General features: G+C 40.2%; 6 protein-coding genes across 7 annotated transcripts; 2 read left to right on the top strand and 4 right to left on the bottom strand.

Annotated features, from left to right (window-relative positions):
• Positions 1–5: 5 nt before the first annotated feature.
• Positions 6–1,459, bottom strand: LOC116917968 (innexin inx2). The gene is made up of 2 exons (XM_032923597.2): positions 641–1,459; positions 6–565 (listed from the first exon to the last, which is right to left on the bottom strand). Exons 1-2 carry the CDS (start codon positions 1,337–1,339, stop codon positions 176–178), a joined length of 1,089 nt encoding a protein of 362 aa, XP_032779488.2. The 5' UTR covers positions 1,340–1,459; the 3' UTR covers positions 6–175.
• A 270-nt stretch (positions 1,460–1,729) lies between these two features.
• On the bottom strand, positions 1,730–4,218 carry LOC116917962 (sphingomyelin phosphodiesterase). Its single transcript, XM_032923584.2, has 9 exons — positions 4,062–4,218; positions 3,760–3,992; positions 3,515–3,682; positions 3,221–3,448; positions 2,991–3,163; positions 2,637–2,919; positions 2,302–2,577; positions 2,040–2,233; positions 1,730–1,973 (listed from the first exon to the last, which is right to left on the bottom strand). The coding sequence occupies exons 1-9, from the start codon at positions 4,123–4,125 to the stop codon at positions 1,820–1,822; spliced, it is 1,773 nt and encodes a 590-aa protein (XP_032779475.2). The 5' UTR covers positions 4,126–4,218; the 3' UTR covers positions 1,730–1,819.
• Positions 4,219–4,451: 233 nt separating this feature from the next.
• LOC116917963 (sphingomyelin phosphodiesterase) lies at positions 4,452–9,104 on the bottom strand. Its single transcript, XM_045170004.1, is given in 12 exon segments — positions 4,452–4,786; positions 4,865–6,843; positions 6,909–7,102; positions 7,166–7,363; positions 7,365–7,442; positions 7,512–7,794; positions 7,869–8,041; positions 8,112–8,339; positions 8,420–8,524; positions 8,526–8,588; positions 8,665–8,849; positions 8,921–9,104. Coding segments are annotated over 11 exon segments (1,740 nt in total). The 5' UTR covers positions 9,000–9,104; the 3' UTR covers positions 4,452–4,786; positions 4,865–6,689.
• Positions 9,105–9,213: 109 nt separating this feature from the next.
• LOC116917961 (sphingomyelin phosphodiesterase) lies at positions 9,214–11,732 on the bottom strand. The gene is made up of 9 exons (XM_032923582.2): positions 11,569–11,732; positions 11,274–11,482; positions 11,030–11,194; positions 10,719–10,946; positions 10,473–10,645; positions 10,131–10,413; positions 9,790–10,062; positions 9,531–9,724; positions 9,214–9,456 (listed from the first exon to the last, which is right to left on the bottom strand). Exons 1-9 carry the CDS (start codon positions 11,615–11,617, stop codon positions 9,303–9,305), a joined length of 1,728 nt encoding a protein of 575 aa, XP_032779473.2. The 5' UTR covers positions 11,618–11,732; the 3' UTR covers positions 9,214–9,302.
• Positions 11,733–12,238: 506 nt separating this feature from the next.
• LOC116917960 (phosphatidylinositide phosphatase SAC2) lies at positions 12,239–17,446 on the top strand. 2 transcript variants are annotated; one of them, XM_032923581.2, is made up of 13 exons: positions 12,239–12,363; positions 12,780–12,884; positions 12,968–13,048; positions 13,151–13,680; positions 13,823–14,147; positions 14,226–14,418; positions 14,484–14,649; positions 14,712–14,873; positions 14,941–15,011; positions 15,078–15,395; positions 15,461–15,744; positions 15,811–16,005; positions 16,072–17,446. In XM_032923581.2, exons 2-13 carry the CDS (start codon positions 12,788–12,790, stop codon positions 16,998–17,000), a joined length of 3,351 nt encoding a protein of 1,116 aa, XP_032779472.2. In that variant the 5' UTR covers positions 12,239–12,363; positions 12,780–12,787; the 3' UTR covers positions 17,001–17,446. The 2 variants fall into 2 exon arrangements, with proteins under 2 accessions (XP_032779472.2, XP_032779471.2); XM_032923580.2 differs by having other exon boundaries at positions 12,274–12,540.
• A 265-nt stretch (positions 17,447–17,711) lies between these two features.
• Positions 17,712–22,673, top strand: LOC116917957 (structural maintenance of chromosomes protein 3). Its single transcript, XM_032923578.2, has 15 exons — positions 17,712–17,963; positions 18,024–18,062; positions 18,210–18,620; positions 18,684–19,072; positions 19,137–19,297; positions 19,374–19,545; positions 19,618–19,839; positions 19,910–20,179; positions 20,244–20,475; positions 20,544–20,743; positions 20,810–21,790; positions 21,860–21,959; positions 22,048–22,190; positions 22,253–22,419; positions 22,483–22,673. The coding sequence occupies exons 1-15, from the start codon at positions 17,873–17,875 to the stop codon at positions 22,526–22,528; spliced, it is 3,624 nt and encodes a 1,207-aa protein (XP_032779469.1). The 5' UTR covers positions 17,712–17,872; the 3' UTR covers positions 22,529–22,673.
• The last annotated feature ends 83 nt before the right edge of the window (positions 22,674–22,756 follow it).

The following is a 22,756-nucleotide window of genomic DNA, read 5'->3' as shown; positions in this document are numbered from 1 at the left end:
TTAGCCAAAAGGTCAATTTCCGTGTATGCAGCTCAAATGCACGTCACTGTTGAACAAGAGCGATCATTTGCGTCATTCGTGCTGGATACCGTACATAATTTACAAAAATGATTTGCTATTTCTTAATTCAGTATAGTAATAACGAAAGGATGAAACATTTCATGGATTCACTTCTTTAAATGTCTTTGCCTCTGAATTTTTTAGCAAGCTCATCTATGACTTCTTGGAATATCCACTGGTTGACGTTGCTACTGACAAGCATGAGAACAAACCAGTCGCCAATCTGACATCTGCGAAAGACTGTTTCGGTTTGACTGGAATCGAAATCCCGTCCTGCCCGTCTTTGCAAGAGGAAGAGTCGAAGCTTGGGCAAAACCAGAGTAAAAATGCGATACAACAGGCCTAGACCTGTCACTACGGCAAGAATAATGTACCAAAACCAGAGAAAAATGAAAATCTTTTCGTTCAGAATGTTGACGGGTAGAACGCAATAAGCGTCAAATTGTTGAACAGTGCCGGACGGACCATACATCTTGAACAGACATTTCGTTACTTTCGGGAAAACCTATTAACAAAAAAAACAGAATTCAAATTAGATTTGGGGACGATGCATTTACGTAAATAATAAATGCTTTCATACGTAAGACATTGGATCGGTACGGTCTTCCGGGTTCATGCCCGTTTGCGTGAGAACGTTTCCTCCGTATTCTGTGAATTCGCCCCCGAGAAACTTGTCAACCAAGAATATCTCTCCGACAATGTTGATGGCGTTGAGAACTTCGCAGACAAAAAAACTAACGGCGTAAGCTTGGTGCTGGTTCACGTTAACAAGAAGATAGTCGACCAGATTGTGTTTTGCTTGTTCTTCAACGTCTGACGGCATGATGGAGGAACTCAAATCTTCTACAATGGCTTTCATTCTTCCAGCTTCCCAAAATTTCCAGAAGAATCGCGGTAAATAGAAGGTGATGGCCTGGAAAAGGAGAAAAAATCCAACCCATTGGTAATATTTGTGGTATATCATTTTTTCGCCTTCTTTTGGAGTGCCCAGACCGGGAATAGGCATGGATCCTTCTCCTTTTATTCCGGGTTGATTGGGTAAGGTATGCGTCGAATGTATCCAGCAGTAATTGTCGAGAACCTTGTTGGGAAACGGAGATTTTTCGGCGTTGATGAAACAATCGATGGGATCTCCAACGTACTGGTTCAAAGAGACCAACGTCGCAGACACGGCTAGAAAAATCACAGTCAACTTGTAATGACAACGAAAAATGTTGTTGTCTGTCTTGATTGGATCAATTTTAAAGAGTCCCTTGAGGGATATTAAGTCTGGCAACATTTTGTCGCGTTATTTGTTGCTTTTTCAAGAATTAAATTGAAGCTGGGGAAGTGAAATAACGTACGCCTTCACACAGTCACACAACTGACAACTTGCCGTCTGACTTGCCTTTCCAGATACGAAACACAAACGTTTAGAACTGTAGTCGATCCCCAGGTGATAAGATAAGATTTTAAAACGTTGAGCAACCACTCTGAGCAAATGAAAAAAAAAAAAACGACATCGGCCAGCGTCATTTCCCGTGTACAACTCAAATAGAAGAAAATCGTGTCTATATCGCAAGATAACAAACCTGCATGACTTTTTAAATAATTGCTTATACCGTTTAACTGAAATTATTATTATTTTTTAGTTTAACACAACACTAAGTGTTTACGAATTTCACGATTATTGATTGTTAAACTATCGTGTATTTCCTAGAATATTCAAAGTGGTTCATTTATGCTGATGCGTTCGTTAAAACCAATGGAAATTGAGTCATCAAAATTCGGGATGGCTGAAAATCTTATGACGGATTTGGTCGCATTTGGTTTGGTCACCAATGTCGGTGGTGACGATGTGACAGAGCAAATTCGAGCGACATCGATCGGTACAACCTTCAGCCACAACCTCATCCGCATTCTTGTAGTAGTTTCTTCACAAAAAGAGTTACGGTAGATTAATTTTAAGACGCGCAATTATTTTTAATTTATTCTCTTACTTGAAATAGAGCTGGAAGAGTGCGTTGTCTGTCAACATTCGCTGGAAAAGTGCATCCATCGACTGCGGACTCAAATCGGTAAGGCCATATTCCTGTTTAGCCTGATAAAGTTCAGTCCAAACAGGCTCTACTTCCGCTCCTTTTAGGTTGGCATCAGTCAGATTCATAATGTAAGTATTGAAATCAAGCACGGCCTGAATCGTATACAACTGTCTTGTAAAATACGTCATTAAAATAAAATAATAATTTCATGGAAACCTACCCAAGTCGAACCAGGGCGTTGACCATCGATTGTGTATGTTCGGTAACCCGGATTTAGTTTGGAGTAAGTGGTAAGGCTGGGTGCGATAAATGCCACGTTGATGGGACGTGTAACGTCGACCATGTCGTAGAAAACTTTGTATTCGTCTTTGTGGGTGTGTCCGTAAAACTGAGCCGCTACGGTCGATTCGAATCGGTTAATGATCTTGGCGAATTCCCGACTGAAAACGGTCCAGCAATCGCTATTGCCTGGTGGAATGTGACTGAGAATATGGACCTAAGGTGGGAGAAAGTTAATTATTGCATCTAATATAATTGAGGTTTGAGCTAGTATACTTTTTCTCCGTTCAGTTCAGCTTCTTCCAGAATTTGGTTGAGCCAAAGAAGACTAGAGGCTGGATCTTGTGATTTGAAATATGTCCAATAATTTAAAGTGTAGCAGTAATTCATATTCATCGAGATAATGCGAAGACCCGGTTGAACCAGAGTAGTGTAGTAACCTCCGTACCGGATCGTGGATGAGGCATCAGCCGGAAGCCATCGAGCCCATTGTCGGTCTGCTTCGTCGTAAAGCCAAGCGGTGTTAAGTTCGACGTCAGTAATTTCTGGTGGAGCAAAACTGTCATGTAAGCGAAGCAACGATTAGTCACGCTATTTAACGATTATTGCAAGATAAGAAAAGATTCTGACGAGTTGACTGGATGAGACTCGTGGTTTCCCAAAGTGGGATAGACAGGAACGCTGGGGAAGTATTGCTGTATGAGAGTCATCAAACGATCGATGATCACAAGGTTTTCAGCTTTTTCAGTGGACCACACATCGTGAGGTGTCAAATCTCCCGTCCAGATAATATAACTAACATCCTAGAACACAATAATTGTTGTTTTTATTTCTTTGCTTGATATGGAATTGTTGTTTACCGTATGCAGTGCAGCCATTTGAGCTACAGCATTTTCTACCAAATACCAGGGTAGATCGCAAGTCCGATAATCTCCCCAGTATCCAGCAGCATCTGTGGCATTGACGACTTCTCCAGACGTGGCGCGACAGCAAAGTGGATCTCCACACATCGCATTCGATCCAGCTAGATATTCCGGATCCCAGTGAATGTCCGCCAAGTGCAGCACTTTGACAGTTGGTGAACCTTCCTGCAATATACAATTATTTTACGTGTTACATTTGACGGCGGAAAATAGGTTAGGAGTGTCATATACCGGAGGCGGGCTTAATTGATTCACGGGCGGTTTCGTGTCTACATTGATGTTGATGGTCCATTCCAACTGTTCTGGATTAGACAGTCCACAATTTTGGTCTTGGATAAGCATTCCGCAAACGTTTCCCAAAGTGACCGCATTGCTACTGTCAATGTATTTGAGAGTTGGCTGTTTTTAACGGAAAGATTATCATAACATTCACATGATTGATCGATTTGTTGAGGTACGTCAAAAGAATTTCTTACCAGAAGGATGAGTGCCGTTCCGCCGCATACTTGATCAGGATTAGCAAAAATGTCCAGTCTTATACAGAGATTAACGACGTAATCGATAATCTGCTCGTCGGTGACACTTTCATTCCGTAGGAGCTGGTAGATATCGGTCACAAATTCCTCGCAAAGGGAACACGTTAGAACATTCCTTTCTGTATCGTCGGGTGGCGTCGGTAATACTTTCGTTTTTTCGGGAGCTGGCGCACCTGAAAGGTAAAAGATTTAGACTACGTAATCAATTTTTGTTGTTTTGGCCTTTTAAAATATTTAAGTACCTTCAAGCACTGTAAAGGTGCTTCCAGCCAAAACAATAACGAACAGCGAAAGCCAGCGCATCATTTCGTGTGACTGCTGCCGGCCTGAAGACAAGTAACGAACGATTAAGAACTCACGCACATAAAGGTCCCAGACAGACGTTCTTGATTAGGGGATTTATATTCCCACTTTTATTTTTTTTTTCTCATAGATAATACAAGGCAATAACTTGTTTTTCATCGTCTGTCATGTTGATTTGGTCTAGTAGACCAAGTGAACGATCAGGTGTCACGCGTTTGATAAACAGGTGGAAATAACCTTGCGTCACCCTATAGATTTGACGGGCTTATCACAGTGCCTCAATCACCTTTTCCCAATTGTATCGTTTTATAGGATTTGTATTAGTTGAGTGCATGCCAATTGCCTTGTATTGTTACGTTTAGTTTTCTGTATAGCATATGCTTAGATGGAATTTACAAGCAGGTTGCGATCACAATTAAGAAGACGCGGGACCCAAAATCATTTTATTACAAACAGCATTTTTTAAAATCAGATCTTCTGATACTGTTTGAAAGGCTTCTAACATCCTCTTGGCTAAATTTCCTCGTCTGTCCCGTCGCCATGCTTTGTGGTCTTGATTAACGAAGGATTTGAAAATTGCATTCAGCAGAGGCCCTGCTTTCAGGACGGATCGGCTTAACGATGTATTCCCGGCGGTTCGTTAAGGCATCTTTACCAGTACGACCTAAAAGACAGCGAACACGTTAGTATGAATGCAAATTAAAAGTAAGCAACTGCAAGGGTAGATCAAAATGCGCATTACTTTTACTGTGATTTCCATTGTATGAAACTGATTAAGTATTCTTCGGAATAAAGCAAAGAGACGTCTTACAGAATGTCGACTGATGCAAAAGCCAACAATTCGGCTTGGTTTTTATACCTGTTCTTTATCCGCCATGCTCCAATTCTCTTTTTCGCGTATGCTAAACATAATCAGAGTGAATGAGGAAGGACAGCATCGTAACCAAGGTGCTTCAATTACGAACAGCCATACGGCATGAGGAAAATCAATACGAATCTCATGATAAAACGCACGTATACAAAATTTAGCGAGTCTCTGTAATAGTTTTTGATTGTATCGCACAAAATTAAAAGGAAAAACCACAATGCTTCATTAGCCTTTGGCTAGAAAAATAGCAATAATAATCATAACTGCCGTCTCGGTTCGGCAAGCGAACTGGTGTTTCACCAACTATAGTAATGACAAGCTTATAATTTGAAATCAATTTCATAGTGTAGCAATAATGCCTATCGGTTGTATATAGCTCTGTACAAGGATATTGCAACGAAACCTTGATGTAAAAATAAACTAATTCCCTACTATTGGTAGGTTGGCTACTAAATTGATCTTCGAAGGACGTCGTTTAGACTGCGAATTACCTTTAATTTCACCGAGGATTTTTGCAAAGCAATCGGTATTGCATACCACATCAAGTTGAGAAAGATTTCTGTTAGCGAAGGGTAGCCTAATTGTCCTTGTACACTTGAAATCTAGCTAGCATTTAGAGTAATCATTCAGCATTCACTAGGTAAGTGAATCAGTTGGCTAGTCATTAAGGGCACACACATTTCGACTAGATGTCATATTGCGTAAGATCGATTCGTGACTTTACATCCAAATTGGGCACGGTTTGATTGTATGTTAGCTGCTGGGATTCATTACCTGTTGTCTTGAGGTGTTCTCAACGAAGCTGAGCAGATCCAAGGAAAATTGACGCGGTCGATATTTCACACCTTTCTATAACGTCCGTCATCAGGTGATTTGGCTCGGAAACGTTGAAAACGAACGTCCATGCGATAATTAAAATTGGTTATGATTAGTTGGTGAACAGTTTTGAGTTTGTAAGGGTTGTATATAATTGTAATAGAGTAAATTTTTCGTCATTGTTTAACAGAATGCTGTATAACGATAAATAGTGCGTTCTTTAATCGTACAGATTTTAACTTCAGAAACAGGATCATTTTGAACAGCTTTCTGCACGACCACTCTTATACCGTTAGACCGTGACGACTACCGTGAAGTCCGTGATGCTATTTAGTGACAACAGCATCTTAAAGGAGAAAGCTTTCGAGTTAAATGGAGCAGACCGTGGGATCCACCTTGTTTTATTTCTCTTTGAGGATTTTCGTGCAGATTCGATCGATGAAATTAGTCGTGTTAGTGGAGGTAAATCCTTATCTCTATCATTTCAGCTACGTTGGACTAGTTAGCAATGTGTAAATACATAACTTTCAGACTAAGTTAACGTATGTTTTTATTTGTTTTGCCTGAATGCCAGCTGTTTCTAGTCGTTTAGTGCTCTACAGTTCGTTGATTTTTATATTTGATTCTTAGTCATGCTCCAGTCGCACTGTCGAAACGTTTAGGCCAAACGTAAACAAATCGTGCCAGAAAACGCCCGGCCATGTATGTTGAAGGTCGCATTCCAACACGATACGTATTGTTATTTGTAACAAATTTCTATTTCCCATGAAAACAACGTAGTAAGAAAGGAATGGTTTAAATCCGCCGGATTTAATGGAAGACCAACTTCTCAGAATATCGAACAGTTTCCCAAAAACGGGCACAAGCTATATAGAACGAATGATCACAATTCTTCGTGTGTAAACATTTGTTTTGCAATTTGGGCACAGCGGCTGCGATCACCGATATCCGTTGTCACGATAAAACAAAGTAATCCTATTCGGCAGTCGTCGTCGCAGCCTTGGGCCATTTTTTTATCTGCACCTCTGTAATAGTTCCTGCATCGGAACGGAATTATTCCTTTGCGTAATTTCATGAAAACTAGTAAGAAACAATTTCATACTTGAAATATTTCTGGAAAAGAACGTCGTCAACCAACATCCGCTGGAAAAATTCATGCATGCTATCTGGACTCAGATCAGCGAGATCGTATTCTTTTTTGGCGTGGTAGAGCTCGAACCAAACAGGATCCTCACTTGAGCCGAGCAAATTGGCTGCTGTCAAGTTGATGGCCCAAGTGGTAAAGTCGAGCACGGCCTGTCTTAAACGGCGTTAGCAAATTATGCATGTCTAATGCAGATGACATGAAGAATGCCTAACCCAGGTCGAGCCGGGGCGTCTACCATCGATGGTGTACACTCGATACCCAGGATTGAGGTCCGTAAACGTTGTAAGACTTGGCCCCATGAAAGCCACGTTAGTTGGTCGACTTGCGTTAACGAGATCGTAAAAAATTTTGAATTCATCTTTGTGGGTGTGTCCGTAAAATTGCGCTGCAACCGTCGATTCGAACCGGTTAAATAATTTTGGAAAACTCTCGACTAAAAGTTGACCAGCAGTCATTGTTTCCGGGTGGTATATGACTCACGATATGAACCTACGGACAGGAAACCAAGCGTAACTTGTGTGATTTGAAAACTATTAGAGCAAAGTGCAATAAAATCACCTTTTCACCGGCCTTTTCGGCATTTTGAAGGACATTATTTAACCAAACGAGACTGGAGGCAGGATCTTGGAATTTGGATAATGTCCACAAGTTTCCCGTGTAGCAATAATTTGTGTTTAATGATACAACACGAAGCCCCGGGTAAATGAGGGTAGTGTAGTAACCTCCGTAACGGATGGTCGATGACACTTCATCCGGAAGCCATCGAGCCCACTGTCGAGCTGCAACGTCGTACAACCAAGCAGTGTTGATGGCTTCGTCCGTTATATCAGGTGGCGCAAAACTAGAATTCGTCACAAAGACCAAAGCGACTGAAGCACTAAAATTCCGCCTAAAATTTTGATCACATTTTTTTACGTATCGGTCGGATGAGACTCGTGATTTCCAAGAGTGGCGTACAACGGCGTAGACGGGAAATAGCGCTGGATCAAGTTCATTAAACGCTCCATAATGTAAATGTTGTCTTCTTTGCTAGTTGACCAGACGTTGTGTGGAACCAAGTCACCCGTCCATATAATATAAACAGAATCCTTCAAAGAAAAAAGAACGATGACTATTTCCGCAGAGTTTTGAACGATCTTATCCTTTGTTTACGTATACCGAGTGCTTTTCTGCCATGTGAGCTATTGCCTTTTCTATGGTATACCAAGGTAAATCGCATTTTCGGTAATCGCCCCAATATCCGGCAGCATCTGTAGCGTTGACCACGTCTCCTGAATCAGCTCGACAACACAGAAAATCTGCACATGCCGCGTTCGATCCAGCAAGATATTCTGGATCCCAATGGAGATCAGCTATATGGAGCACTTTCATTGTAGGTGATCCTAGCTAAATCCCAGAATAATATTCAGAGGTAAAAACTTTGTTTGCAATGTAGTTTTGATATGCATGGTGAAGTATGGCCATACCAATGGTGGGATAAATTGAGTTACAACTGGTTTGTCAATAGAACTAGATGCAATCTTCCAGTTTATGTTGTTTGGATCTGACAGAGAACAATTGTCAGCTTGTAGGATAAATCCCACATATATTGCCCTGAATCACCAGTGAATTGGTATACATGTACCTTATGGTTGGCTGTCAATAAAGCATTCGTATTAGACAGTTTAAGTATTTTTCTGGATCTAACATAAAATGGATGTAAAAATGTTACCATCATGATGGAGGCAGTGCCATTGCACACTTTGAAATTTAAAATGTTGAGAGTTTCACACTTCTGTCCAATCAGAAAAGAAACCTCTCTGTCACTCATGCCATTCTTCAGACATTCAGTAACTTCTTCAAGTAGCTGATTGCAAAGAGCACACTTTCTATCAGCTGGCGATTGCCCTGGTACGTCTGCGGAAGCAAATTTCCAAAAAGCAATGCGTCACTTTAAGAATCGTGAACTTACTCTAGTAGTTGTATACTTGAGGGAGCGGAAAAATCCAATAGGCATATAAGATAAAGAAAAAGAAAAGGTAACTGGATATGGCTTACAAATGACATTTTATCTCCTCTCAAAATGGGAGGAATCACTCGGAAGTGAAAAGATCCTCCAGACTATGTTGCACCGTTAGCAACAGTGCGCAGTTGTCCAACTTGTTTACAAACAGTTGCAAACGTTGGAGAAGGCTCTTCCGCCCTCTATCGATGGAACTGTACAGCGGGATACATTCCCCGAAGGAAGGAAGTTTGAAACGAATAAATGCGACTGCCTAGCGATGCAGAATCGTATAGTTGTATTATAGTACTCAGGTGTGTCAGCCAATTAAAATAGTAGGGTGCAACAGAAAGCCGATAGTTCATCATTTAAAATTCAGGATGCTGGTTCAAAAGTTGACTGATATTTTGGCAACGGCTTTGATCCAGCGGATCAGTTGTGACGATAAAACATAGAAGCTTGGTGCGGCAGTCAATGTCACAGCCCTTTTCCAGTCTTTCCTCTGACTTTTTGTAATAATGCCTTAAATAACCAAGCACAAATGAAAAAAGGTTTAAAAATGATACACTATATCCGTTTGGGTCACATCCACTTACTCAAAGTACATTTGGAAGAGAGCGTCGTCAGTCACGAGTTGCTGGTAGAATGCATCCATTGATCGAGGACTCAAATCGGTCAGGGCATAATCACGTTTCGCTTGGTATAATTCAAACCAGACGGGATCGATAGAAGGATCTTGAGCATTAGCAACCGTCAAATTCATGATCCAAGAACTGTGATCCAGCACAGCCTGTATTAGCAAAAGAAATTCTGATAAAATCACTGGCAATGTACATTGATAGTACCTCAACTAACCCAAGTGGATCCAGGTCTTTGCCCATCAACTGTGTAGATGCGGTAACCAGGATTGTCGGAAGAGGTTGTCAAACTTGGGGCCACAAAAGCAATGTTGATTGGCCGATTCAGCTCTTGAAGATCGTAGAAGATCTTGTATTCGTCGTTGTGAGTGTGACCGTAAAACTGGGCCGCCACCGTGGACTCAAATCTGTTAATAATTTTGGCAAATTCCCGGCTAAAGATTGTCCAGCAATCAAGATTTCCTGGAGGAATGTGGCTGAGGATATGTACCTAATTAAAAGAAATTTCAAAAAGAAAACATTCCGCTTTTGCGCTTTGGAGTGTGCAATGTATTTTACCTTTTCACCGGCTAATTCAGCGTCCTCTAGAACTTGATTAAGCCAGGTAAGTATGGAAGCTGGATCTTGCGATTTATAATATGTCCAGTAGTTGAATATGTAGCAATAGTTCATATTCATTGAAACGATGCGAAGACCCGGCTGAGCCAATGCAGTGTAATATCCGCCATAACGGACACTTGATGAGACGTCAGCCGGCAGCCATCGAGCCCATTGTCGGTCTGCTTCATCGTAAAGCCAGGCAGTATTGAACTCCACATCAGTAATTTCTGGTGGAGCAAAACTATAAATACGGATGAAAGAAGTTATTTGTAGCAAAAATTTTGCTTCTACTACGTTTACGTGTTAACTGGATGAGACTCGTGGTTCCCTAAAGTTGGATAGACAGGGATGGTAGGGAAGTATTGCTGGATCAGGGTCATCAAACGATCAATAATCATTAGGTTTTCATCCTTGTCAGTAGACCAGGTATCATGAGGCGTCAAATCTCCCGTCCAAATAATATAAGCTGTATCCTGCAAAATTATTTCATTGTAATCACTTGTGTGTGTGTGTGTGGATACAATTGAGTATAATTGGGTAACGTACCGGGTGCTGTTGAGCCATGTGCGCCACTGCCTTTTCTACCGTCCTCCAGGGTAAATCACAATCTCGACGATCACCCCAATATCCTGCTGCATCCGTAGCGTTAACAACTTCTCCAGAAGATGCTCGACAACACAGCGGGTCGCCACATACGGCATTGGATCCTTCGAGGTACTCCGGATCCCAGTGAATGTCGGACAAATGCAGAACTTTCAGAGTAGGAGATCCGGTCTTCACGACCATACAACCGTGTTATAATTTCAATATTACTTATTTATATTATTAGATGTTTAGTAGCGGGTCGTTTTAAATACCGGGGGCAAAGCTGGTTCTGTGACAGGTGGTTTCGGAACCGAGCTGGGTGCAACTGACCACTCTAGCACTCCTGGGTCAGAAAAGCCGCAATTTTCGGTTTGCAGCAACATGCCGCAAATGTTTCCTTCAATTACTCCCAACGAATAGATGTACCTGATAGTTGGCTATAGATGACACGAAAAAATTGTAATAATAAAGACATTGTGCTCATAAGAGTGGCGTGATAAAGTTTAAAGGGAAAACCATGGCGATAGCAGCGGTTCCATTGCAAACTTTGAAATTGTACAAGTTAAGGGTTTCGCATCTCTGGCCGATTCCTGCAGAAATTTCTTCATCAGTCTGTCCATTCTGAAATCCCAAGAATATATCAGAGATGATGGAATTGCAAAGGGCACAATTAATGAGTCCTTTTCCTGCCGTGGATTCGACGTGCGAATATTCTACAGGCACACCTGAATCATAGCAAACAAAGAAGCAATGGTCGTTGAAAAAACAATTTTAAATAGATACGTACAAATTGTTAAAGTAAACGGATTACCTAGAAATCCTGGCAAACATATTACTAGAATAAAGAGAAAGGAACGCATTCTTATTTTCCAATATCGATTGTCCTAAACTTCTACAGCTTCGTGACCAGTGCAGACTGTCTGAGTTTTATACTTCAGGATTAGGGCTATACATGTATACTCAATTGTTCGGCAGTAAGGATAAGGCAAACTATTATTGTTGACTATTTGTGATCGATAACGGATAAAACAAAAAGTTTGTATCATTATACCAAGTGATTCATATCACTATTCATCGTGCATTAACGTACAGTTAACGGACTATTAAATTATTGACAGCAAAATAAATATTTCAAAATGCCAAAGATTGTTATCCCGTAAGGTTTTTTCATCGATATGTCAAGCGAGTCGTTACCGTATTGCGTAACCTACGTCACGGCCTATGTCCCTTAAGGTTCTAGCCAAAAAATTTGTTGTTAAATTTTGCCCACCCCCCTCCCTCCCAGTAAAGTCGAGAACACTTCAATCACGAATGGATGATTGTCTAAATGGCAGGCAAAGTCTATATACTGTCAATTCAGGAAATGCAGTTTTACAGATACATTTACTTTTCAAACTGAGTATTCGGTTTGTAGACCAAGAAATGTTAACATTTTTGTGGTTGCATAACCCAATAAAAAATCAAAACAAATAATATAAATATATATTTTTTTGCTAGGTAATGTACCTTGCCTACGGCTACGGCTAGGAGCAGAAGACAGTGCCTAAACCTTAAAGCAGCCATTTTCTGTCAAAATATGGAAATCGAAGTTAAATTTAGCTAAAAAGTATATATTTGCTTGAATTTTGTTGTCTCAGACTGCATGAAGATAACAAAGTGCTGTAAAATTTCTTGCAAGGGATTTTTAAAAAATACTATTTCAGAAGCGATGTAAATTCTTGTCTTATTATTAAGGACACACTGTTTCAGTTTTTCTCACCAAACATTAGAATTAAACATTGAGGTAGGCTGCAGCCAACATTTTAGCAATACTTTGAATGTTTTTAAAAACATGTTAATTGCTATGCTAAATTTTTTTCAAACAAGACAGCCATTTTTTTAAGTTGACTAACAACTTCCATTGTTCCTCTTGACAAACCATCCAGAGACTATATTCTTGCATCCTTTTCATTGATGTGAAAGATAACACAATACCATAACATGATCATTTTTATTGTTAAATTGTTGTTGTTGCATTTACAGAAATCAACATGGAACTTTTTAGAACTGCAGATTACTATATCTTCCGGCAAGGGGAACACAGTCTCTGGTGTAGCAGAAAAACTGGAATTTTAGAGCCCAGAACAGGTAACATTTCAATTTATTGGATTTTCCTTTCTTCACCATCTTATATGTACATATTTTAATATTTCTATTACTTTTTGTTGTAGCCTGGGACTTGACAAAAGCCGAAGATCCTCATTGTATGGGTCTTGTCCATGGTATTGTTGGAAAATTGAATCCATTTCCTGGTAAAAAAAAAAAACATGAAATGAATTAATTAAATAATGATAACTTGTATGTACTTTATTTTCAGCATTCGTGAGTAGTAATACACATCCTTTTTATTTCAGACACAGACCCTCAGCTGCTAATTATAGAAAGCTGCAGTCTTGTTGGCTATGTTTGGAGAAATCAGCCAATATTCAAAATCAACAAAATTGGTCTCCTTTCTCTGGGTCAGCAGGAAGCCGAAATTACTACACATCCATGTTCGAAACATAGTAACTCCGTTGCTTTCAATCAAAGACCGGACGATAGTGGAAGTAAACCCTCGCATAGTTCCAGACAACAGGAAGCATTTGCAAAGACCTGGGGTTCAATAAAATCTGCAACCAAATCGCTCAAGAGTACAACTGTGCAAGCTGCTCATAAAATTGGAATTGATGGAAGGGAAGGGGATCGTGGTGCAAGAAGAATTTGGGACGAAATAGAGAAGATGTTCACACATGCAGATTCCTTTTATTTTTCCTCAACAGTCGATCTGACCAATTCCGTCCCAGTTTTGGGTGAGCGCTACAATTCCCCCACGGTTTGTTGGCGATCAGCAAACAGTCGTTTCTTTTGGAACGAGTTCCTACTCAAAGAACTGATCGAACTTGAGGTAAAATGCAATTTTTCAATTACAGCTCTTTGTGGAAGTTTAGTTGGATTTGAATATGGCTGTAAAATAGAGTTTACACGTTGTTACGTTGTTGATTGACACAATGATGTTAAATATAAAAATTTTCCGCTTCCTTGTGTAGGATCCAAAAGCTGACCCTTGGATCGTCCCCGTCCTTCATGGCTACATTCATGTAGATACCGTTCCTGTCGTACTTGATGGCGCAACGAATTTCAATAAGCCTCTGATTTTACTGCTCATCTCACGCCGCTCCCGTAACCGAGCTGGTACCCGATACAAACGTCGTGGAGTTGATGAAAATGGTTATGTCGCCAATTATGTAGAAACAGAGCAGTGTCTCATCTTCGGGGATCATATTTTGTCTTTTGTTCAAGTACGTGGATCTGTTCCAGTATTTTGGTCCCAGCCAGGGTTCAAATATCGTCCACCTCCCCAGATCGACAGAGGTATAAATCATTATTTCTTCTGTCAGTCGTAAATGCCCTATAACATTATCGCTTACTATGATCCGTTCTTCTTTATAGACGTGGAAGAAACTCGACTTGCGTTTAAGCGTCATTTTGAGCGAGAATTGCCTCTCTATGGAAATCTGTGCATAGTCAATCTAGTCGAGCAAAGTGGAAAAGAGAAGATTATTGGGGATGCTTTCATGGAGCAAATAATTCATGCAAATGATGCAAGAATCACCTACGTAACTTTCGACTTTCATGAGCATTGGTGAGAAATAATTTTATCTATGATCTTCTAATTTTCAATTGAAAATTTTTATATATATTCTTCAGTCGTGGGATGCGATTTGAAAATGTTGGACGTCTGTTAAATGGGTTGGAAGACGTACTTCATTGTATGAAATATACGTGGATTGATTCGCATGGTGTCATTTGTCGACAACAATCGACTTTCCGGATTAATTGTATGGACTGCTTGGATCGAACTAATGTTTGCCAGGTATATGGATGCTTAAACTTTTAATAGTTTAAATTATTTGATTAAACTGTCTTCTTTCTTAGACTGCGTTTGGCAAGTTTACCTTAGAATGTCAACTAAGCAAATTAGGTATTCTTCCTCCAGAGGGCACGTTCTGGCCTGCGCTCAAAGCAGCCTTTAACACCATGTGGGCCAATAATGGTGATGTGCTCAGTCGGCAATACGCTGGGACTAACGCCCTCAAGGTTTCATGCAAATAAGAAAATCACCTAAAGATCTATCTGAAATCAAAATTTTTTCATTTAATTGTAGGGCGATTTTACACGCACTGGTGAGATAAGATTTGCGGGAATGATGAAAGACGGAATGAATTCAGCTAATCGGTAAAGTCTTTGACAATTAAACTTGATATAAAGATCTGAAATTTATCCAAACCTCTTTGTGGCCAGTTATTACCTCAATCGCTTCAAGGATACGCTAAAACAGACAGCTATTGATCTTGTGCTTGGAAACATCCAGCCAGAAGATGCTTTAAATATTCTTTGTGGTCAGAATAACGTTATGGAAGATGACGAAGAGATCGTTTTGCAGACGGCTGACAGAGTTCGTCAGGTCATCGAAGATTGTCGTAAGCAGTTTATTAGCCCTGATGAAATAATAGTAGGGTCCTGGGGATTGGTTGATGCGCATCCCGTAACCGGTGACCCGACTCAAGTTGACATGGATGCTATTGTCATTTTGTCCCGAGAACATCTTTACGTGGTTTCGTAAGTGTTTATAGTTATATTACTTGGTTCTTTGAGCTATTAGTTAATCCTCTGGTCATTCGTAGTTACGATGATGACGCCGATCATGTCAGAGCGTGTAAAATATATGCGCTTGCCGAACTGACAAAGCTCGAAGTAGGATCTGAAGGAAAAACGAACATACTATCGAATGCTAGTGTGAATTTCCTTAAGTCGCCTAAGCGTGAGGCAGCCGCACCACCTACCTTCTTCATGCGCATACACATACGAAATTCATCGGACGAAGCAGAAGTTTTGCAATTTCGTTCGACTAGACTAAGATTTTTCAATAACATGGCTGTTCCTATTTGCAAAACCGAGGATATGAACGGTATGAAAAAATCTTTTTGTTTTTGTAGTCGACTTCTTGTACTATGGATTGAAATTGCTCATGTAGAGTCGTTAAAGGCGATTGCTGAAACCATTCACGTTACGATGGACATTACTGGAGTAACAATTCCTTACATAGTTGGCACTTTGGAAAAGATGTCATTAAAAAACAATATGAAAATTGGATACATGGAAGTCCCACGTTGGCATGGTTTCCCGCGAAACGCATCGGAAGGGCAGTTGTCTGCTCTAAAGCAAGCTGGTAATTTGTATGGAAATTATAATTAGACATTATCTGCTACTAACTTTAGCCATTTGTTAAATGCAGGCAATAAAGCATTATCCAGCGTTACTTCACATTTTTCGCGTTTGAAACCTCCAGTAATACCCCGGAATTTAGGCCGTTCAGCCAGCAAGAAGAAAGAAGTCTCCGACCAAACAATAGACCCATCAGTGGTTGGGACCCTCGAAGCAGAATTGCGAATACGTTCTAGCTCCTCTAGTTTGAACGATCTCACGTCGTTTTCATTAATCAAGGACGTCTTGCACTTACCTTCCGTTGGTGTCCTTTTCCTGACTAGCAATGAAATTCGGTTGGAGCTTACCGATCCTGTGCCTGAAGACACGAAGGCGCACGAGAAACCTTCTCAGCCTAAAGTTTTACTCCGTTGTGTTAGTGCCGGACAATTTGAAAGCCGCTGTCTGCCAAAAGGAAGGCGAAATGGAGAGAGCAGCCAGTTAAATGGATTAGGTGAAAATGTTCGGTTGACTGTAACACCAGAAATTCAGATTATTGCAACAGATGGAAAAGAAGGCTGCGAAAATAGCAGTACAGTATCTGTTCAGCGTTCGAGACACTTGTCTCACTCCTCCGATCCCCTTGAATTGGGCGTAACAGGGGAAGAATCGACTTTACTTAGGGCCTCCTCTGAGACTAGCCTAGGCACTAATACGGTCCATGCGGAAATGAAAAGTTCCCAATCAAACTATGAAGGCTTGCTTCCAATCGGGACCACCGTTTTAACATCGTTTAAAATTCCGACTTCACAGTTCAATATTGGTATACTAACATCGCCTACTAGTGTTAAAGGAAATCCGCTAGTAATGCTGGCTAAAGGTGTACAGAATCTAGGGTCTAATTTGGATCCCAGAAAAATGCTTGACTCAAGGAAGGATACGTTGATCTGCAAAGATAACGTAGAAGAAGATATAACGAAGCAGAAATCCTGCACAAATACTAGAATTATTAATCTTTAAACACTTGAACCGCATTCCTACTTGCTGAAAGAGGACGTCAAGAATGCTAACGTACTCCTCACTCAACATTCCATTAGCTCCGCCTTCCATTTAGTTATTGTTGTGATTTTTCACCGTTTCATCGTTGCCTCACTACGCAGTGAATTACTTGTCCTATGAAGACATTTGTGAATCCCATTATGTTGCTCTCACGATAGGAGCTACATGCTTTACTCAGGCCCTTGTTGTTGAGGATATCAGTATTACTGCGAGATCGCAATTCACGATGTCTAGTCAATCCTATGTTCGCTTTGAGTCAAAATCAAATTTCATACAGGACACTCTAGGAGAGATTAATACTCAACTTTAAATTAGGCTATGCTTTACGAACATGGAAGTTTGTGTTAGTGCTGGTCGAATCATCCTTTTTCTTCAGCATTTTTAAATACACATTATTAGCGCGCGTAGTATTTCCTTAAAGCACTCCGTCAAATTTTTACAATAGGCAATCCTTGTTCTATAATGTATTGGTATTGGTATTTTTTAGGTGCACGATTGCGGCCATACATGCCGCAGTCTCTCGTCTTCTAGTTCTATAATGTATGATTTGCTTTCTAATCGCAAAAAATAAAATAAAATAAAATAAAAAAAAAAAAAAAATCGTTCGACATCTTAGCCATCTAGCGATAAGTGATAGAGATGGCATCTGCTAGCGTGCGCCAATGCGTCTGTACGCGGTGCGCGGGATACTCTCATTGTGATTGTTGTTGACAGTTTCTCTGTGGAGGGATTTTGGCGGTTTTTGCAAGACAGTCGCCAACGCAAATTTAACGTTAGAAACCGATGTTTTTTTAATGAAGTGAAAGGTTGTTAAGTTCAACCCCAGTCAGAGAATGTATATCAAGCAAGTTATTATACAAGGTTTTAAAAGTTATCGTGAGCAAACAGTGGTAGAGCCCTTCCACCCAGGACACAATGTTGTCGGTACGAGCATTTATATTTCTTTCCTTAAAAGATAGTACTTAATTATTTCTGAATTTTCAGTTGGTCGAAATGGTTCTGGAAAGAGCAATTTTTTTTATGGTATGAGGTTTTTGGATATTACTTATATTTTTGAATTTGATAACCCCAAACACTTATTTTAGACAATGTCTTTGTATACCCACAGTCAATTATGTTTCAAGTTTATCTAAATTATTTGTATGCATCAATTTATCTGATTATATACAGCCATTCAATTTGTGCTAAGTGATGAATTTAATCACTTGAGACCTGAGCAAAGGCAAGCTCTGCTGCATGAAGGAACAGGACCGAGAGTGATATCTGCATATGTAGAAATCATATTTGATAACACAGACAACAGACTTCCCATAGACAAGAAGGAAGTTAGCTTGAGGCGTGTTATTGGCTCAAAGAAAGACCAGTACTTCCTTAGTAAAAAGATGGTGACCAAGGCAGATGTGGTGAATTTGTTAGAGTCGGCCGGATTTTCCCGCTCCAACCCCTATTACATCGTAAAACAAGGCAAAATCAACCAGATGGCTACTGCTCCTGATTCTCATCGCTTAAAGCTCCTAAGAGAAGTTGCTGGCACGAGGGTATACGATGAAAGAAAAGCCGAATCTGAAACCATCATGAAAGGTATGCTAGGATTTTAGTTGTATTTCTTTAACTAAGCTTACCATTAAATACTATCGAAAATAGAAACGCAAGGAAAACGAGAAAAGATTGAAGAATTTTTACGAACGATCGAAGATAGATTGAAAACTTTAGAAGAAGAAAAGGAAGAGCTTAAAGAATACCAGAAATGGGATAAAATCAGGCGTTCGGTTGAATATACCATTCATGACAGGGAACTGAAAGAGACAAGAAAAAAATTGGACGATATGGAAAACACGCGCAAAGACTCTGGTGACCGTCAAGACAAATTAAGGCAGCAGCTAGAGCGTGCCCAAGAAAATAGCAAATCTGCTTCTAGAGAACTTCGTGATCTGAAACATCGTGCCCAAGCTGCTCGAGAGGAGCGCGATACATTAAATGCAGAGCAACAACAACTTCTGAAAGAGAAATCCAAGTTAGAATTAACCATAAAAGTAGGTTTTTCAATACAGCTCTTAATACACAGAAAGGTCCCTGCACATCTCGATATGATTTTAGGATCTGAGTGACGAGGTGCAAGGGGATAACCAATCGAAAGAGCGAGCAGAACGAGAACTTCAACGTCTTCATGAGACAATTGCTCAAAAAGACGGTGAACTAGAACGCATTAAGCCACAGTACGAGGAAATGAAGAGGCGCGAAGAAGAATGCACTAGAGAGTAAGTTTCAAGTTTTAAAACTCTAAACGAGAGCTAGCAGAAGCCAAACGGTGGATCTAAAATTTCTGGAATCTAGACTAGCACTGAAAGAGCAAAAACGTAAAGAACTCTATGCTAAGCAAGGTCGTGGATCACAATTCACATCCCGAGATCAGCGTGATACATGGATCCAAAACGAATTGAAGTCTCTCTCGAAAGCTATCAAGGAGAAAAATGAGCAGATAGAGCGTCTCCAAGAAGACTTGAAGGTTCGTAAATTTTTGTACTGTATATCTACTCTTTTGTCTAAAATGAGGTTGATTGAAAATCTATTTTTGTAGCGAGACGCCCGTAAACGCGTCGAACTGGAGAAAAAAATTGAAGAAATGACCAGTGAAATGGAAAACCATCGATTAAGTATTGATGATCATAACAAAGTTTTCTATGATATGAAGAAAAGGAAAGATCTTCTCCAAAGCGAACGAAGTGGATTGTGGAGGAACGAAACCTTGATTCAACAGAATTTAGCATCGTCAAAAGAAGAGCTTGCAAAATCGGATCAAGTGCGTCCATTGCATTACTATTAATCCTTTTATTATTTTTTAAAATGGGAAATTACTTGTTCGAGAAAAGGTACTACGCTCGTTGGCTGGCAAGCCAATCCTAAATGGAAGAGACAGTGTACGTCAAGTTTTAGATAACATGCGTGCTAAGGGCGGTCGGATGGCTGAAATTGCGGATTCCTACCACGGTCTTGTCATTGAAAATTTTGACTGCGATAAAAGTATTTTCACGGCTGTAGAGGTCACGGCTGGTAACCGAATGTTTCATCATATTGTAGAATCAGACCGTGTTGGCACGGAAATTCTCAAACAAATGAACCACGAAAAGCTACCCGGAGAGGTGAGAAAAAATTTACCTTAATTTATTTCTAAAACGTCCAGTCTTGTAAAGCCAGTTCCTTTAGGTGACATTCATGCCGCTAAATCGTCTAAATGTACGCGAAACTAACTACCCTCCGACAGAAGATGCCCTGCCCATGGTTACCAAGTTGCAATATTCTGATCGTTTCGATAAAGCCATGCGTTATATTTTTGGGAAGACAATGATTTGCCGTAACTTAGAAGTAGCTAGTGTTCTTGCACGTACAACTGGTTTGGATTGTGTAACTCTTGATGGAGATCAGGTCTCATCAAAAGGTAATTATTCTTTAATTTGTTATAATGTATCCGGCTGAAGTAATGAAAACAATAATTTTGTACAACAGGCTCGCTTACCGGCGGTTACGTCAATACGTCCAGATGCCGTTTGGAAGTCTATAAAACCCGTTCTACTCTGAATGCGCAAGTAGCAGAGAAAGATAAAGAGCTTGCTGACTGTCGGAGTAAATTGCAGCAAGTGGAAAGTGAAGTAAACCAATTGCTCAATGAAATCCAACGCACAGAAACGAAAAATAGCAAATCAAAGGTACTGTTATAGGTGTCATTAAAAGCCTTTATTACTCATCCCCTAACAATTGGTTTGCTTCTGTAGGATGTTTTTGAGAAGGTAAAAGCAGACATACGATTAATGCGGGAAGAGCTAAACAACATCGAACGATCCAAGCAACCCAAAGAGAGATCACTAGCGCAGCTACGTTCATCATTGGAAGCCATGCAGTCGACTAAAGAGGGTCTTGAATCAGAATTACATCAAGAGCTAATGACGCAGCTGTCGGTAACCGACCAATTAGAAGTAGACCGGTTAAATGACGATATTCGTCGTTTGACTCAAGAAAACAAGGACGCCTTTATCCAGCGTATGAGATTGGAGGCCGATAAAAATAAGTTGGAGAACTTGCTGACGAACAATCTGATACGAAGACGAGATGAGTTGCAACAAGCTCTGCAAGAAATTTCGGTCGAGGATCGTAACCGCAAGTTGGATCATTGTCGCTCCGAGTTGGGCACAGTTGAACGCCGACTCGACGACGTCAGTGATGCGCTCAAAGATGTGGAAAAGAAAGTCTCGGACTTGAGTCGAAAGCAGAAGGAAGCACAGAGTGATTTGGAGAAGTTACGTTTTAAGGAAAAGGATATCGACGAGCGTCTTGCCGAAAGTGCAAAAGATTTTGATAAAATGGCGTCGAGGCAAACGGCATTGCAGCAGAAGATTACCGAGTGCACCGAAAAGATTCGCGATTTGGGATCATTACCCAGCGACTCATTTGACAAATACCAGTCTATGGCGACGAAGTTGCTTTTTAAACAACTGGAAAAGGCAAATTCCGAGTTGAAAAAATATAGCCATGTCAACAAGAAAGCTTTGGACCAATTCATTTCCTTTTCCGAAGAAAAATCTAAGCTGTTGGAGCGTAAAGAAGAACTTGATCATGGTTACGACAAGATCAAGGAGTTAATGAGTACGCTGGAGTATCGAAAATACGAAGCGTTGCAATTTACCTTCAAACAGGTGTCAAAATACTTTTCGGAAGTCTTCCAACGACTAGTTCCTAACGGACATGCATACTTAAAGGTTAATAAATTCGAACTTATTCCGTCGGTATTTGAATTTTTGTTTTACAGTACGTAATTTAATTTGCAGATGGATACCGGTGCTGATTCGGCTGGTAACTCGGAAGATGCATCAGCTTCGTTTGGTGACACAGAGGGAACGGATCAGTTTACGGGTGTCGCCATTAAAGGTGATTACCAATAGTACAAAAGAATACGATACATTTTTTTTTTTTTTTTTTTTTTAAAGCAAAAATATTTAAACAATGTGGCTTCCAGTTTCCTTTAGTGGGCAGAACGCAGAAATGAAGGACATGAATCAACTTAGCGGTGGCCAGAAATCTCTAGTAGCACTAGCTTTGATTTTTTCCATTCAGAAATGTGATCCGGCCCCTTTCTACCTCTTTGACGAAATTGACCAGGTAATAAACCGGACTCAAAATTTTTTACATCCAGTCTTCCGTAAAGCGTTATGTATACATAGGCCCTGGATGCTCAGCATCGTAAAGGGGTAGCCGATATGATCCACGAGCATTCGAAAAATGCCCAGTTTATTACCACAACTTTCAGACCGGAACTCTTGGAACATTCAGATAAATACTATGGTGTCAAATTCCGTAACAAAGTCAGTCATGTTGAGTGCGTTACTAGGTGAGAAAATTTTAAATCATAGTATTTTACCAGCCGTGATTAACGAGTAAATTGTATCTGAAGAGAGGAAGCGTACGATTTCGTCGAGGATGATCAAACCCATGGCTAGATTTTTAAAGAAAATTAAAACAAAGATAGAAACACATCGTTTCCAGCCCATTCGCCATCATGCATGTTTTGTTTCGTTTGCAATCGTGTCATCATCTCCAAAATTATGTTTGAATACATTTCAACAAGAAGCTTTTTTCAGGTAACTTCTTCCTAAAATTTTTGAAAAATTATCCGAATGCTTTTTAATGAGTTAAACTGAAAGTTTATCAAAACGAGAATAGTAGAA

The sequence above is a fragment of the Daphnia magna genome, linkage group LG2 (genome assembly GCF_020631705.1).
Source record: "Daphnia magna isolate NIES linkage group LG2, ASM2063170v1.1, whole genome shotgun sequence".
NCBI lineage: Eukaryota > Metazoa > Arthropoda > Branchiopoda > Diplostraca > Daphniidae > Daphnia > Daphnia magna.
This window is presented reverse-complemented; position numbering and strand designations above follow the sequence as displayed.

Bases quoted from the DNA above. Each gene is read 5' to 3' on its own strand.
- LOC116917962 (XM_032923584.2), bottom strand. From the start codon at position 4,125: ATGATGCGCTGGCTTTCGCTGTTCGTTATTGTTTTGGCTGGAAGCACC. The intron at 3,164-3,220 runs GTAAACAACAAT...ATTGTGTTCTAG, and splicing joins AAATGGCTGCACTGCATACG to GATGTTAGTTATATTATCTG. The intron at 1,974-2,039 runs GTAAGAGAATAA...CTTTTTGTGAAG, and splicing joins CTCTTCCAGCTCTATTTCAA to AAACTACTACAAGAATGCGG.
- LOC116917957 (XM_032923578.2), top strand. From the start codon at position 17,873: ATGTATATCAAGCAAGTTATTATACAAGGTTTTAAAAGTTATCGTGAG. The intron at 18,063-18,209 runs GTATGAGGTTTT...GATTATATACAG, and splicing joins AAAGAGCAATTTTTTTTATG to CCATTCAATTTGTGCTAAGT. The intron at 22,420-22,482 runs GTGAGAAAATTT...TTGTATCTGAAG, and splicing joins CATGTTGAGTGCGTTACTAG to AGAGGAAGCGTACGATTTCG.
- LOC116917961 (XM_032923582.2), bottom strand. From the start codon at position 11,617: ATGCGTTCCTTTCTCTTTATTCTAGTAATATGTTTGCCAGGATTTCTA. The intron at 11,483-11,568 runs GTAATCCGTTTA...GCTATGATTCAG, and splicing joins ATGTTTGCCAGGATTTCTAG to GTGTGCCTGTAGAATATTCG. The intron at 10,414-10,472 runs GTAAACGTAGTA...CCGTATTTATAG, and splicing joins GAGTCTCATCCAGTTAACAC to TTTTGCTCCACCAGAAATTA.
- LOC116917960 (XM_032923581.2), top strand. From the start codon at position 12,788: ATGGAACTTTTTAGAACTGCAGATTACTATATCTTCCGGCAAGGGGAA. The intron at 14,148-14,225 runs GTATAAATCATT...TCTTCTTTATAG, and splicing joins ACCTCCCCAGATCGACAGAG to ACGTGGAAGAAACTCGACTT. The intron at 16,006-16,071 runs GTAATTTGTATG...TGTTAAATGCAG, and splicing joins GTCTGCTCTAAAGCAAGCTG to GCAATAAAGCATTATCCAGC.
- LOC116917968 (XM_032923597.2), bottom strand. From the start codon at position 1,339: ATGTTGCCAGACTTAATATCCCTCAAGGGACTCTTTAAAATTGATCCA. The intron at 566-640 runs GTATGAAAGCAT...TTTTGTTAATAG, and splicing joins GTACCGATCCAATGTCTTAC to GTTTTCCCGAAAGTAACGAA.